Source organism: Leptopilina heterotoma, unplaced genomic scaffold (genome assembly GCF_015476425.1).
Source record: "Leptopilina heterotoma isolate Lh14 unplaced genomic scaffold, ASM1547642v1 Lhet_666, whole genome shotgun sequence".
Classification (NCBI taxonomy): Eukaryota; Metazoa; Arthropoda; class Insecta; order Hymenoptera; family Figitidae; genus Leptopilina; species Leptopilina heterotoma.
The window spans coordinates 222,400-239,277 of record NW_025111154.1 but is presented as its reverse complement, the minus strand read 5'-3'; the positions used below and the strand labels follow the sequence as shown (position 1 = coordinate 239,277).

At 29.3% G+C, this 16,878-nt stretch overlaps 1 protein-coding gene across 1 annotated transcript; it reads right to left on the bottom strand.

The window, feature by feature from the left end:
- Positions 1 to 2,976: 2,976 nt before the first annotated feature.
- Positions 2,977 to 4,156, bottom strand: LOC122510115. The gene is made up of 3 exons (XM_043624534.1): positions 3,975 to 4,156; positions 3,382 to 3,648; positions 2,977 to 3,243 (listed from the first exon to the last, which is right to left on the bottom strand). Exons 1-3 carry the CDS (start codon positions 4,003 to 4,005, stop codon positions 3,206 to 3,208), a joined length of 336 nt encoding a protein of 111 aa, XP_043480469.1. The 5' UTR covers positions 4,006 to 4,156; the 3' UTR covers positions 2,977 to 3,205.
- Positions 4,157 to 16,878: the final 12,722 nt, after the last annotated feature.

The following is a 16,878-nucleotide window of genomic DNA, read 5'->3' as shown; positions in this document are numbered from 1 at the left end:
TTTACAAAATTTAATCTAAAAAAATTCAATCTAGAGTTTTCATAAATGATTATTGTATAATTTTAAATTAAGTTTTCATTTCTTTACACTATTTTCATCTAATCTCAACTTAATTTCATTTCTCTTTTCACTATAACTTGTCGACCTCGTTTTTAATAGTGGATAGTAGAAAAACGAGTGAAACATATATAGAACCCGGCATATCTTTTTTAGAATTGACATTTACATTCGTTATCTGAGTAATAACAAAAAGCCACATCCCATAAGGCAGATTTCCGATTTAATATTATTTTGTAATCCTTCTTTGGAAATAGTCTACTTAAATTATTCGTTTTATAGAATTATGTATTTAACTGAAGTTCCACAAGTCGAGATACTCAGAATAATTTACAGATTATAAGGGTCTTAATAAAATCATTAATTATATCTTTAAAAGTTTTGCAATGTTATGTTAATTAATATATACGTACATCAAAGAATTTTCTTAATAATATTTCTATGTGAAAGGAATAAAAGTTTTTTAATAATTCCCTTTGATCAAACCAACAACGTATGCATGACAAAATTTTCTCTTTAAAGCATTCTAAAGTTGTTTTCTATATCCAAACACCATACATTTTTCACGAAAGTATAAAAGTTTTAAAGCACTGAAATACCTTTAGGAAATGAATGTGAGAGAATCTTGTGATTTCAGTATATTCGAATTTTATTTGACTTTTTTCTTTTCGTTTTATTTTTCGTAGGTCATTATCCAGGTTGGTTGACAATTTTCTCGATAATTCCCATGTCCGCAGTAAATTCGATCATGGCATCCGCAAGAACGGCAAATCACACCCCAGGGCTTTTTCGTAACAGGTCAAAAGGGAAAGTTTTTCTTATTCTTCATAATTTTTCATTGCTACTAATGGTAGAATAAAATTGTATTTTTAACAGAGTTTACGATTATGATAAAGATTCCTTTTTTTTCTAAAGACATATGTTCATTAAATTAAGTGATAATTTAATTTAATTATTTTATTGATTATTTTAAAACAGTGTGAAACAAAGTTTTCTATAAAAGACTTAATTAGAATCACCTTCGCTTCGTTTAAAATGTTTAATAAGAGACGACGTTTTTAAAAGTTAACCAATATCGAACTTCCACTAGATAGCATATACATAACTTGCTAAGTAGGTTAATTTGAATGTTTAAATTCTGGAGACGTTCAACTCAATTTGCAAAGAATCTTTTGTGTCTGGTTAAATCCTTTCGATCTATACCTTTCAACCCACCAGCATACAAGCTCTGCCTATCTAGCAACTTTTGAATCTTTCTGCATTGTCCAACACTGTTATTTTGATTTTATGACAATAGGATTTTACACGAAATGCATTTATAATGTGACCACTTATATCGTTTCTGCGTAATCTTATTTGTGATAACAAAACTAGATGTAACCTTCTCGTAGATATAAAATTAATGCTAACTACAAGAAAAGAACATAATAAAGTTAATGACTAATGGAAAAAAGTTTTTATTGGCGTGATGTGGGACGATAAGTAGCAGTTTTATACAAAACTGCTGCTTCTAATACAGACAGCCTCATTCCTTGGTCAGCTGGCTAACCGACAATGAAGGCGTGATTTAGTCTCTAACGTTGATAACCGCATGGCTTGAGGTATCGTGAACAAGATTGTAAGTAACCAACATGGGGAGACAGTCCCTTCCCTATACGAGGGTCTTAACTCTTTTCAGGAGCTTATGTTTCTGTGGACGAAGGAACGTGAAACAACGAAGGAGAGGACCGTTCACTAAAACCAAATCTGCTAATGAGTATTTCACCAACCTCTTAGAGGGTCACTTACCTAACTAATACGGGGACTAAGCACATGAGTCTAAATTAAATCAAAAATCAGTGAGAGAAGAAGGCGCAATGCGCCTACATTTTACGGTTTCGTGTCCTAAAAGAATAAATAAATAATAAAAACAAATCTTAAACCCCATGGACAATATTAATTATTAATAAATAGAAAAGTATCACACAAATTAATAGTTTTTACTTTCACCCAACATCTAGTAGATTCTTTGGTTACCATAGCAACCATTTCTATGATAACCATTAATATAGCAACGGTTTCTATGGTTACCATTATCACTACTACCATAACAACCGTTACCATGGTAAACATCACCATAGCAACGGTTACTATGTAATGTAATAATGGTTGCTATCTTTATGGTTGCAATGGTAACCGTTGCCATGGCAGCCATTATCATAACAACCGTTACTATGGTAACAATGACCATAGCAACGGTTGGTAAGGAAAACTATGGACGGACACCGAAGTCTCGCTATAAGGGTTTCGACCCTTGGCCACGAAACCCTAATAATATAAAAAATTAACCCAGAAAGCAATTAAAGTGGGTGACATCATATTGTCCCTTTGCAAGGAACTGTAAAAGGTGCCACCCTGGGCGAATTCATTAGTCCGTGAACTGCCACCAAGTTAACTAGTTGTGTACTGTCATACCAAGTGTCTTCTTCGACTCAAGTCCAGAAATTATCACCGAATCAACTCGAAGAATCGAGTCTAGTCAACCAAGTTTCTTCTTCGAGTCTCGTCACAATACAAGTCAAAGTTTATACAATATTACAAATATAATAATTTGTAGTGAAACAAGTAACAATTGTTATTTAAATAATCGTAATCTTTTCCTGAACTTAATGACAAAATCTGAAATTCAAAATTTGCCCTGCATGAAGAACGCCCCTATTAGAATTAAACCTCCAGTTCACGTGCTAAGGTATGTAACCATTTCAACAAAATATTTCGCTAATGAGAAAATGATTCCCTTTTATGGTTGGAACATATCCCTTCGTTAAGGAAAACAACCTAATTATGACTTGTATTCACAAACGAGAATACTCTGCAATTACAAAGATTATTTTCTAAAAGGAACAATATTTTCCCAACCATTGTTAATAATAACGATTATAAATATTAAGATTTTTATTAAATATTTATAAAAATCCATTATACAATTACTATAATTCGAAATAAGTAGGAGTACTAAATAAATTTTAATATTTTCCGAAGTTTTTTGCTTACTAAAATTGCGTTGTATCTAATCAATTGTTAAGTAATAAAGAAAGACATAAAAATGTCAATTTGAATTCTTGCGAGTTTTAATTCACAAATAAATAATTTGTATCCTTAAAAATATTCATGTATCACATTCTCCATCATGCAATTTGTAGTAGCCTGAAAAAAGAAACCATTAGAAAACTTTTTAAAATAAATAAAGAAAAATGAATTATCGGAATTTCTTAGAAAGTTAGTCTTATTATAATCTAGGTAATTCGGTGCGGCGTTTTATTTATTATAATTATACAGACTCACTTGTTCTATAAATAGCAAAAACTTGAATGTCTTCATTATTCCTGTTTAAAGTTTGAAGACCAAAACGAGTGCATCTATTAAGGCAACGCATGTGACATATACTTGGGAATGATCGATCATCATAATCACGATCTCGAGCACAAATTGTTTTATTTCCATCACCGTCACTATCCTCTTCTGATCCATTATCATTTTCAAGACCAATTACTTTGTTCGCATCACATTGCTTACAGTCACAATCTTCCGCAACTATTTGTGTCACGAGTGCTAAAAATATTTCGAGAAATAACAATTATGATAATTAAAAATGTCTTGTAATAAAATAATTTTTTAGTGAATATAAATTATAATTGGCAAACGAATATTAAAATTTTCTATTCTTGTATTAATTGATTAATTTTCTCTCACTTTCTAGTGATAATATTCTGATATAAAAAGAAATTTTTTTTTATAAATTTTTAATGAAAAACTGAAATCATAACTATTTGGAATCAAGATACAAAAGTTGCAGCAGACTTATTCTAATTAATATTTCACATTTATAATTAATATAAATTGAATAGAAAGTAGGTCACTATATTGATATTACTCACCAAAAATAGTAACAATGTATAGTGCATTCATTATGATATCGATATCCACCAGATAAGTTATCAACGATGAATGAAAACTGACACTGATTTAACCAGTTACTGAAATCTCACTTATTCTGATTAGAAACTTATTTTCTTAGTTGATTGTGTTTATCCCAGACTCTCAGTGCCGTACAGCAAAGTTTTAAATTATGCGACTTAGCCTTTCATATGAAAGTCACGTATATTTTAAAACAATTTTCTGTTTAAATTAAACTACATTGGGGTTATTTAAAAAAAAAATTAGGATTTTATAATTTTAATTATGTTTATAGTTTAACATAAGGAATTCTATGAAATCTTAAATTTCAATGACGCCAGGTTATTTTTGGATAAACCTTCTAATTTCCGGATTGTTCACTTTGTCTGCGGTGAAACCATATTGATGTGCCATAAGCGATAAAAGAGAAAAATTGAGTATCAGGCGCTTCTCCAGAAGAAAAATTTGGCGGTCATTTTTATTTGATGAATTGCTAAATTTATCTTCAAAACGTAACCTCTCCATATTCAATTTAAGGATCGACTACTATCATAGAAAGTCAGTCCAAGTTAGCAGTGCTATCATTAGGTTTAATCTTTTAATCACAAGTAGAGTTCACGGAGTTAATTGCAGTTTCGTCGCAGGTGTGCATTGACAAGTGTTACCATCAGGGATCGTTAATCATCATTCACCTAGATTCTAGAGAATTCTATACTATTCATCTAACAACATTGTAGTTCATGTTTAGACTATTGTAAGACATTAATACATAAATATACATCTTTAAAAGACTGTAATTTCAGAAATAGATAAATTACTTTCTTTAAAAACAAAATAGTTAACTTAGGGAATAGGAAAATCTTGATATTGTTAGTTTAGGTAAAATCCGTAAATTTTATTTTTAAACATTATTTAATTTTAGTTATAGAATACATGCGTATGAGGTAATTCTCATGTCTTGAAACACGTGGGCTTTCAGAACCGTTGACTTTCAGTGGGCTATTTAATAAAAATAAAGAAAAATATATTATAGATATACTTTCCTGGTCTGTTAGTTATACACGATTGTTTCAAGACACTTCTATCTTAAATTCGACAAAGCATCCTTTGAACAAAAGTAATTAGATAAAAATAATTAATTATACAAACAAATACTTAAAAAAGGATTAAATATTTTTGTAACCATTTTCCTGTTTGATTATAATAAATAATTAACATACAAACGAATATAATTGTGAAGTAATGTTTCATTACGTTCTTGAAAAATTCAAAGAGGAAGTACTGAATTATTTAAACATTCGCATTAATGCGAAAATAATAAGCAATGTTTCTTAATTGATAAGGGTCATTATCATGTTCATATGTTTTTGGGTGACGGTATTATTAAATTTTACTTTGACGTCGAATTTATTTTCCCAACACCCTTGGAATTAATTTCATTGTATTTTTCGACTACTAACCAAATGCGAACAATCTGGAGAATGATAATGCTGGGTCATCTTCTTTAACAAGTGAATCTGATTCGGATTTTCTTAAATTTATTTACAGTTTATTTTTTTTATTTTTTGTTGAAACACTAATATAATTTTCATCGGCAGGGTCATGACTACACACTAAAAAAAAAGTTTTACTTTCAGCCTATTTTTGAGGCTGAATTTAAGATGTAAACGGAGTCAGCCCCGTTAAACAAGGACAGACTTATGTGAAATACATGGGCTGAATTTAAGGTGTAAACGGAGTCAGACTTTTTTTTCCTGTGTAGAAGAGACAAGACAAATTAATCAATTAAATATTGAAAGCCCTGATATACATATTTATAAAACTGAGGCTCTGAACTAAGGGAACATGGCAAAAGAATAGAATTGATTGAACCAGAAATAGTACCAACACAATTAAATTTTATAGATACCTGTTCTATAATAGATATCATTCAGTTCAGTTTTACAGGAATATTTATTGAAATATGTCTTTTTAATTTAATCTATTTTATTGAACAGAAAGAATTTCTTTCTCTTATCTCAGATAAAGTAAAATAAAAAAAATTACCACTTAAAAGAAGAAAAATTTTTTAATTTCAAAAATTGATAAATTGCGAAAAAATGTATCCATCTGTGAATAATATTGCCAACCTGTGCTTGATTACACATCAACCTATTCATATTTTATATTTTCAAAAATATCGTTTCAAACATTCTGTTACTTGCCGTTCAAATTTTTTAGCTTCAAATTACTGACATGACCTATTTTTTATAATTCACCAAATGAACCTGGATAATTTCTCTTTAAAATCCGGATATTGCCTCGTACTAGCAATCGTAAATTGGATTCGCGATTTCTTGATTCGTATTTTTTTCTTTTTCTCAACTGCAAGCTCTTATAATACTCGAGAATAATTAATAGGACAATTTGTTAAAAATTCATAAGTATTTTTCGCACAATAAAGCGATAAGTAACTCACAAAAAAAATGTCACTGCAATCAAACCAATTAAACAGATGAAAAGAATGCATTTCGGTTTTCAATTTCTCTTCATATTTTGTTGGGTAGTACGCAATTTTCATTCGTCTGCAATTCCGTGCACTACCCAAACAGTTCCGCCCTAATACATCCCAGTGCATCACAGCTTAAAGCTTTTCGAACATTCAATCAAAACCAATATGTTGTCCTTCTGACTATGACCATTGTATCACAAAACACTACTGATTTTCGAATTGCGAGGTACGTAATCAACTTTTTCATATTATGGGGGAAAAATGGAAAAAATGTTTTCCTCTCTAGTTTCACATCTATAGTTTACAATCGATATGGCTGATGTATGAGAAAATAAATTTATCATTTATGTGATTGAAGAACAGTAATCTAATCTTGATGTACGAATGTGTGTAAATAATGCATGCTCTTTTACAGTACTCGTATGCGGAAGAACTTTTCATCATTCATGGATGTATTATCGGACTTGTACTGGGCATTGTAAGTAGCATTATGCTTCTACGTAACCCTTCGGAAGTGTATACAAATTGACAAGTGCAACAGCTCAATAGGGTTAACAACCCTACTCTACTTCTCCTCTTGTGACCTTTGTTTCGAATGCGTATGAAGAATGAAAATTTAACGAAGTGTATATAAAGGAGTATGTCAATAGCTCTATCTTCAATACTGACACTTTTTCAAATCAAATCGTCAGTTGAGAACTGTAATTTGAAACATTTTTTTATCCTCTGAATTTTATTAGAATACGTGAATTAAGAGGCAATACATAGTATTATTTTTAATAATGTTATGTGTATGTGTTCTTGTGTATACATTTTGTGTATTTTGGCATTATGATGATCTACCATCTAGCGTCGAATTAATAGAGGAAAATAATTAATTCATATTTTGAACCACGTTTAAAATCTTACCTAATTTACCTGAATTTAATTTTAATTGGAACATATTTGGATTTCTGCATTATTAAGTATTAATTTAAATTTTTGAGAAAAAGCCTTTATGATACATGAACCTGCAAAAGAAGGTAAATCTTTTCTTATTAAAAATTAGTTAAGCAATCAAATGTACTAAAAAATTAAGAAGGCATTAGATGACTTGGAATTATCTTTGTCATTTAAAATTCCATTGCCCACAGACAACAAACAACTATATGAAATTCCGCTTCTTCTGGTAAAGTTCTCATATTTTTAGTCAATGAATGTAATGAAAAATCAATCCGAAGTGGACTGAATGAGAAACAACTTTATTTTAGAATTACCTTGTCCATTTTTGGCATCCATATATTTGTTTTATCTCGTCAATGACAAATTTAACCAATAAGAATATTTACGTCTTATGCGAGAAGTTAACCAACCTATGATGCGCTCATTTTTATGACAGAATAATAACTGAATTTTTTTATTCGGAGCCATCATCTACGCCAGCCACTTGCCTGAATTTCATGTACATTATTAACAACGAAACTCATTAAAAACAGTTTTAAAATTTGTTTTATATTTCATAACATCAATAAAACGATGCAAAAAAATAGTTTATGTGACTGAAAGAAATACCGAAATAAGTCTCCAAAACAGCCTCGAACATGAGACTACAGCCATAAGTGTATATGGGGCAAAATTCCTCAACTGTCCAGGTCAAAAAATAAATTTTCTCTAAACTTTGCTAAAATGTTACTATTATTAGTAGAAGTGTAAATATAAATTTTTTTTGAATTTGATAAAATATTTTTTGAGTTATGAAGTTTCAAAATTTTGATTTTTTTGAAAATATCTTTTTTTCAATTTAATATATTGATAAGTAAAATTAATCAAATTTAAAGTATGAATAGTGATTTTTAAAGGCTTTTTTACGAGATACAAGCTGGTGATGAAAAAAAAGTTGTTTTCCTTCAATTTGACCTTGAAATTCAAGGTCAAATTCTTAATTTCAATGTATCTCAAAATCGGTATTTTTTATTTTTTTGGAAAGCTTACCTTTTTTTCTATGAGCCATGTAAAAATCAGAGTGGGACCTTGGAAATTTTTGCAAAAAATAATAATATATATAAAATTTTCTATAATTATTTTCTTCAAAAATTTTCAAGGTCCCACTCTAATTTTTACACGGCTCTTAGGAAAAAAGGTAAGCTTTCCATTGGGATAGGTTAGAAAAAAATAAAAAATACCGATTTTGAGATATATTGAAATTAAGAATTTGACCTTGAATTGCAAGGTCAAATTGAAAGATAAAAACTTCTTTTTCATCACCAGCTTGTAGCTCGTGAAAAACCCTTTAAAAATCACTATTCATACTTTTAATTTGATTAATTTTACTTATCAATATATTAAATCGAAAAAAAGATATTTTCAAAAAAGTCAAAATTTCGAAACTCCATAGGGGAGTGTGGGGCAAAATGGGGTACCTTTTTGAAATTAGTTGTTTACAGAGAACCAAACGAATAAACCGCTTCAACTAAACTTCAGAATTTTTCTTTGTACACTTAGTTTTGAGGAAATTATGATAATAGCGGAGAAAAAAATTTTTGAAAGAACTTATATCGTATTTTCCAAGAAAGTGCTAAAACCCCATTTTGCCCCATTCCCCCCAAAATGAGGTGGAATCAAATAACTATACAAAACATGAAATATTTTTTCAAAATTTATTAAATTCTTGTTGTATGAAATTATAAATACAAACAAAAAATAGGGTTCTTCATTTCTATGAAAAAACAAGTAATATTTATTAGAATTTAATAAAAAAACATGGATATTGCAAAATATCGATTTATCGATAGTGAAACATCGATAATATAAATGTCTCGAAACAAAAATATCGATTCTTCTACGGGAAATGTTTAAATATACGTAATATAATGTTTTTAAATAGTTTCATGAAACGGCGTAGCCACCGGTATGCCCCACACTGCATATTAAAACAAAGTGCAATGTTTCCAAGTATAACATTGTATAACATTAAAAAAAATAATTTTTTTTGTAGTGTTTTCATAATTAACGACAGTTTCTTATCAATGTGAATGATATATATTAAGGATAAAAAAATTAAAAGTACACTACCGGTCAAAATTGAGAGACCACCTATTTTCAGGCGAATGAAAAACGTTTTAAAACATAAAATTTATTAAAACTAAAATTTTTTTCTTTTCATTTTTTAAAAGATGTTAAAATTTTGAAAAGAAAGATATATTTTAGAAGTCGTTTGGCCAATAAATTATTTAGATATTTTTAAAAAATCGTCATTTTCAATGTTTTACAAAAATTTGAATAACTTCTAAAATAATGAACGCTTTTTAATGATCTTAGGCTTAGTTTAAAGGTCATTTGCTACACTACAAAAATTACTTATATGCATTAACGTGTAATTTTTTTCTTAGAAAATGCAGGCCATCAAACTTGGACAAAAAAATTCAAAAAATTTGAAACAATCTTATTAATAGAAAAATAATTTTTAAAATTCAAACGTATTTTTTTTATTAAATTTTCTTGAAAAATCTACATCATATGATGTTTTATATATTTTCTAGAATAGTTTTTAATACAGAAAAATTGTACCAAATTTTTTGAATTTTTTTGGTCTAAGTTTGACGGTCTGCATTTTCTAAGAAAAAAATTATACGTTAATGCCTATAAATAATTCTTATAGTGTAGCAAATGACCTTTAAATAAGCCTAAGATCATTAAAAAGCGTTTATTATTTTAGAAGTTATTCAAATTTTTGTAAAACATTGAAAATGACGATTTTTTTAGAAATATCTAAATAAAATATTGGCCAAATGACTTCTAAAATGGGTGGTCTCTCAATTTTGACCGGTAGTGTACCTATCATGGAAAAACAGAGGTACCCCATTTGACCCGTCTACCTCATTTTGCTCCACTCTCCCCTAACTCAAAAAATATTTTATCAAATTAAAAAAAAAGTTATATTTACACTTCTACTAATAATAGTAGGTAACATTTTAGCAAAGATTCGAGAAAATTCATTTTTTGACCTGGGCAGTTGAGGAATTTTGCCCCATATCAAAGTTTAGGCACAGCTTTTATAAAAAGTTTTGAAAAATAATAATGAAACCAATTTACACTTTAATATTTAACACGTTCTTCTTGTTTATCGTCATTTGCTATGACTTCTGGCAGAGACCACTGACTGGATACACACTCCACAAACGTCCGATCAATAATGACTGAGCGTTACAAATATTTACAGGTGACACTTCGTGGCTGTTTTACACCTCTAGTGATCTAGGTAAACAGTTCAGTCACTTTGACAAGTGTCAATCATATCTGAAAGTTATGTCATTCTTCTGGAATTCTTGAACAAAAGAGACTTAATACCTAGTCAAACAGTCCCAAAAAATAATTCCATAATTAAATGAAAATATTTATAATATTATTTTGTTGTAATTTCTTACAAAATACTCCAATTACTCATTTCAAAAAGGTTTTCAAGAGCGGATAGAGTACAAAGCAGTTTACTTTGTCAAAAGTTGAGTCTGTTTTTGTAATTATGAAACCGCGATGAATGAGTAACTCTTATGATCCATATATCGGAAAACCAGATATTAATGGCTCACAATATCCATGCCTAGGCATTACGTTTGCATGCTGATGAGTAACGTCCATTATTGGAGTATTAGTTGGGATAATGTATACGCAAGGACGCGAACTAATCCTGGTTTGATAAGTACAATCCAGCTTATCGTAAACTGCCCAGCTGGTATTTAGGAAGTATTTTCTTGATCTAATTCTCATTTTTTAATATGCATAAAACTTTTATTCAACGCTTTTTTAAATCCTTAAAGAAAACGTCTCTTTATACTTGTACTCGCAATGTTTTTAAATAGAAAATATATTTTTAAAAATATTTTCCTTAATCTATCTCTATTTAGGTGAAAAAGAAATTATTCAGTAAACAAGAAAGTTATTTAAAAGATGTAAATAAACTTCAGAATGCATGTTCCTAATGAATACGTATAATCTTTTAATATATTACCTTAAATTGAATTGTGTGAAGGTAGAATCACAGAAGTTTGATCGCTAGCTTAGAAACCTACCGTTGGGTAATTCATCAGTTCCTTAGGTAACCTATATGACCCTTTATCCTCCCCTTTCAATCTTGAATAGTTCTAAACCATCTTAGTGACCCGTGAAGTCCTCGACCTCTACTCGTTTGACCAGAAATTCGACTACATCTGCTTAAAGCTTCTAGTCGAAACCTCCGCATTTGTAAATTAAAGGTACTTTTAGTTCACCTCACGTTTCGGATTATTTAAATAGAAAAGGGACAGATTTTATTTCTATTAGTGAAAAATAGTTTTTAGAAGTTTCAGCAAAAAACGTCACCACATTATTAAACAAGTAGAAATGCAAATTAGGAAACGTAGAAATTTTTTTTAAAGTTGTACATTCGCAAATCTTCTGCTAGTGATATATGATAAATTGCATCTTTTAAAATCTGTTCAACTGAATAACTTGTTATCGCTAAGTACGTCAAGTAAATCCTCCATTAGTGGCAATATAAGTGTAATTTATCTCTGACGATATCCTTCTTTAGCGAGCGATAGGCAGTACACATCATTAACTTTTATTTTCCTTTTTAGTCAAAACGGTTTAGGAGATGTACTCTACATTACTTGAATAACCAACAATTTATTTCGAACTTTTGGTTCGAATTTACTTTTGAACTAACAATTTATTGACAATTATTTTTAAAGTTGAAGACCAATTATAAAAGGAGCTTCTGACTTTATTTTTACTTTGCTTTTTCTATAATTAGTCACATTCTAGTTATTTTCCGCAAAATTGCTGATCCCTTTTTCTTTGGTCTTCTAATCTGACGCTATGCGATTCCACTTAGTTTGTAATTAAAATAACGTCCCAAAATATCACCGTAATCTATTTTCTACCAATTTTTGTATCCTCGTTAATAGTTTTTGGAGAATTGTCGTCATCATTGATTTGCTTTAAATGTAGAGTGACTTTTTCAAAAGTTGCGATTGAACTTCAATTACCAACATTTTTCCGATAGGAAAACAATTACCTTACATACGTGGTCTTATGGAGTAGAAGACGTATCTAAATTGCAGTAATCGGAGAAAGCTAAAGATTTATTTTCTTTCTTACTTATTTCAAAGCATTGTAGTCGAAAAGCACTGGGTAATATAATTTTTTTGCTTTATCAAACTCCCTTAATTTATATTCTCAGACTAACTGCATTTCTTTGTAGAAATGTTTATTACCCAAGGCGGTAAAAGAATTTTGTGAAATAAAATTAAATTTACACATAAAGTTATTAAAAATAATGTTATGTGCAGGTGAGAATTTGTTATGGAGACGAACATGGTCCCTCATTGTCTCTAGAATTTTGGGGACCAGTACGCTTTAGACGCTGGTCATTTGGAATGAGTTAACTTCCATCAGGCGAATAAATATTCTTGATGAGTTTTTTGTAAAAAGAAATATTTTCTTAATAGCGTTTTTCAACTATAACATCTTATAAATGAGAAAGTATAAATTTTTACACGGAGAAAATTTATTTCTTAAATTTTACTGAATTGAGTTCGGTAAAACTGGGATAAAGTGACAAAACAGTAATTTTTCAAGAACTAGACTGTAAAAGCAATTGCATTGAAAAATAATGTAAAAAGCATAAACCTTACGATACATGTATTAGCGCTTTACTTACAGTTCGGTAAAACGTAAGATAAGTGTTTACTATACTTATTTTTACTGAAAGTTCGGTAAAATGTAAGATTAAGTGTTCGATAAAACTGATCAGTTGCAATTTACTGAATAGTTCGGTAAAACTTAAAGAACAAAAATAAAAAATAATGTTAATTCAGTAGATCTATATTAATACAGCCGTAAATATCAATTTACCTATTTCAATCACTACCTAAACCCCCTACAATTGTTTACGAAAAAATACTAATTATTGATACGCCTGCCTACTAAACGCATACACTAATACATACATCGCACGCTTTACACCATTGCTTCCGAAAGTTTGAACTGTCCTTATATATTAATCTGAATTTTATTTCACCGCTTGTGAGAAAGATTCAAATTAATAAACTATTGTTATACAAAATAAAAAATTATCTCTATTAATGAATCATTTGTAACTATATTTAAGGTCAATTTATAAAATATTTTTAAATTAGGTTTTTATTATTATAAAGAAAAATATTTCAATTTGTATTTAATGGAATAAAACAATAATTTATTCAAATCCTTATTATTCTCAAATTTTTATGTTAAAATTTAAAATTATACATATTTTGAATAAAAGTGCAAGTTTTAAATTATTAAATTAATTATAATAGAAAATTAATCTTTCTGAAATATTAAATAATATTGCTATTTCATGTTATTGTTCATTGCTTATTTTATTTTCTTTTTATATAATTTAAAAACATTTATTACGTATTTGACAATTAATAAGTGTTTAAAATAATTAATTAATTAAATTTTAATTTATTTAATAATAAAATAATTATTAAGTATAAATACGTTGAAAAAATCAACTATTAATGTTAAAGTTTTTTAATTGACTATACGGGGCACATAAATAAGTATTTTAATCCTGAAAACTAACAATTTAGGCAAGTCAAGGAAGTTTTACCGAACTATTCCTGAAAACTAACACTTTAGACAAGTCAAGAAAGTTTTACCGAATTATTCCTGAAACGTTAGTGCCCATCATGGAGGTATAATTTTAAAATTATTTTTCAGTAATAAATTATTAAAAAATTATTAAAAATTACGATTATGCCACTATATCCCAACTTTATTGAAAAGTTCGGTAAAATATAAGGAATAAATTTTCTCCGTGTACGTAAAAAATATTTAATAAAATACCTTGAAACATATTTCTGGAGCGTTTTTCCCCTTTAGTCGACTCTTACGACACGTGGTTGAATTGACGGGCATCCTATATTCTTGGTTAGACGAAAATACCACGGCCATGTTGATGTTTTTTAATTAATCTGAAAGTGCAATATTTTGAATGGTCCATGTAGTGGGATTATTCCTTCATTTATCAATTTAACATTTAGAATGTTCATTCCACTATTAACATCTCTCTCCCATGTAGTTTTACAATTTTTTCAATAAACAAGTCTATCTATTTGAACTCTTTACATCTGTTCCGTATAGGTATGGTAAGAATACAGTCAAGAAGCAGAATCTCCTCTAGGTCCGCACTGGGGTGCTATTCTGTAACTTCGCTTCACATTCACTTCACTTTCACTTCACATTCACTTCACATTCACTTCACATTCACTTCACATTCACTTCACATTAACTTCACATTCACTTCACTTTCACTTCACATTCACTTCACATTCACTTCACATTCACTTCACATTCACTTCACATTCACTTCACTTTCACTTCACATTCACTTCACTTTCACTTCACTTTCACTTCATTTTCACTCCACATTGAAAGTGAAGTGAAAGTGAAGTGAATGTGAAGTAAAAGTGAAGTAAAAGTGAAGTGAAAGTGAAGTGAAAGTGAAGTAAAAGTGAAGTGAAAGTGAAGTGAAAGTGAAGTGAATGTAAAATGAATGTGAAGTGAATGTGAAGTGAATGTGAAGTGAATGTGAAGTGAATGTGAAGTGAATGTGAAGTGAATGTGAAGTGAATGTGAAGTGAATGTGAAGTGAATGTGAAGTGAATGTGAAGTGAAAGTGAAGTGAAAGTGAAGTGAAAGTGAAGTGAAAGTGAAGTGAATGTGAAGTGAATGTGAAGTGAAGTTACAGAATAGCACCCCTGGTAGTGCAGACCAGTCTTCTCTCACATTTCGGGCATGGTCTATCTTGCAGAGGTAAGAAATCCAATGATTTCGAAAACCTTTTTTCTTTTCCCCTTTGTCAATGGTTGAAATCTCGTATGTATAGGTTTATCATCAAATAAATACAGCTTTTTATGCAGAAAGAGAAAGAAACAATGACCATTCGGCAGGGTGATAATGTTTTTCCTCGCAAAGGAGAAACAACCAAACTTACACATTCATTCGTTTTCATTCTGTTTTCCATGAAATTCTCGTCCATTCAAATATTTTCCAAGCGATTTCTCCCTCAAATGCATCACTATAATTCTCCAATAACAACGTGTCTGATGTCGACAATATCATTCAGGAAACTTTTATTTCTAGTGATACTGGTCACTTTGTATTAGAAGGATTACTTGTTCCTGTTCACCTAACACTGTAATGGTGGATAAAGGCAGTCAGTTTAAATCCTAATTGTTTTCGGCTACTCGTGTAGAAAAATTTCGGGGCAGTCTGGAGTCCAGTGATTGCCCCAACTAGACACATCTGGACGGTCTAACTGTATGCTATATGGGATTTTTCTGGACGGTCTAATTTAGACTGTCTAACTGTATGCTATATGGGACTTCATTGGCATCACAAGAATTCAAAATTTTTAAAGTACAAATCAAAGTACAATCAAGACTTTAGTGCCCGATTTGTCGGTCTTCCTTGAATTTATACATGGATTGTCACTTCAAAATTCAATGGAATAATTTAGTCAATCTAAAGAATCGTTCAAAAATAAATATTGTAGGTTTATATGAATATTATTATAGATAAAATTTTCAATGAATTTAATTAAATGAATTTAATTAAACTTAGATTTTTGAAAAATGCCTAATAATTCAAATTCTCCTGAAATTAGATAAATTTTTTAACATATTGTATTTGATTAATTATTAAAAATAATTTATCTGTAGAAGAATTTTAGTTAAAAACACCATAAATAATTGAGTGTTGGAGAAGTTACAGATTATTGTAGAAATTTAATTATTTTCAAAAGTAACAAAATTCTACACAGAAATTCAATTATGTTCAAAAATTTTTTTTAAATTCTCATCAAAATTTCAATTATCTTTATAAATAATAAAATCGTTCTCTGAAATTCAATTACAGTAGGATCTTTCAATAGTGCAGTCGTCGGGAATATTGTGCACTATTCGAAGAGTGCATAAACGTAATAATTTAGGACCGTGTCAAGAAAATTAAGGGTCCCCCACTACTAAATACCGGGCACCACTAAATGATACTAAATAATCAAATGAGCGACGGCACTGTATTTGACGTCACAGATTCCCTTTCCCTTTACCCCCCGAAACCCCTTGTCTACTCAACTCACTAATGACTGCACTGTTCAGAACTGCACTATTGAAAGATCCTACTGTATATTCCAAATTTTTAACAAGATTCTTGGCAAAATAAAATGTAAGCAACAATTTAATTACTTTTATAAATAAAAAACCTTTCACAAAAATTCAATAAGTATTTACAAATTTTTTATAAGTTTCTTCTCAATAATTCAATTATTTTTATAAATAATAAAATTCTCAGAATTTGTTTATTATTAAAAATTTCTTAGTTAATCT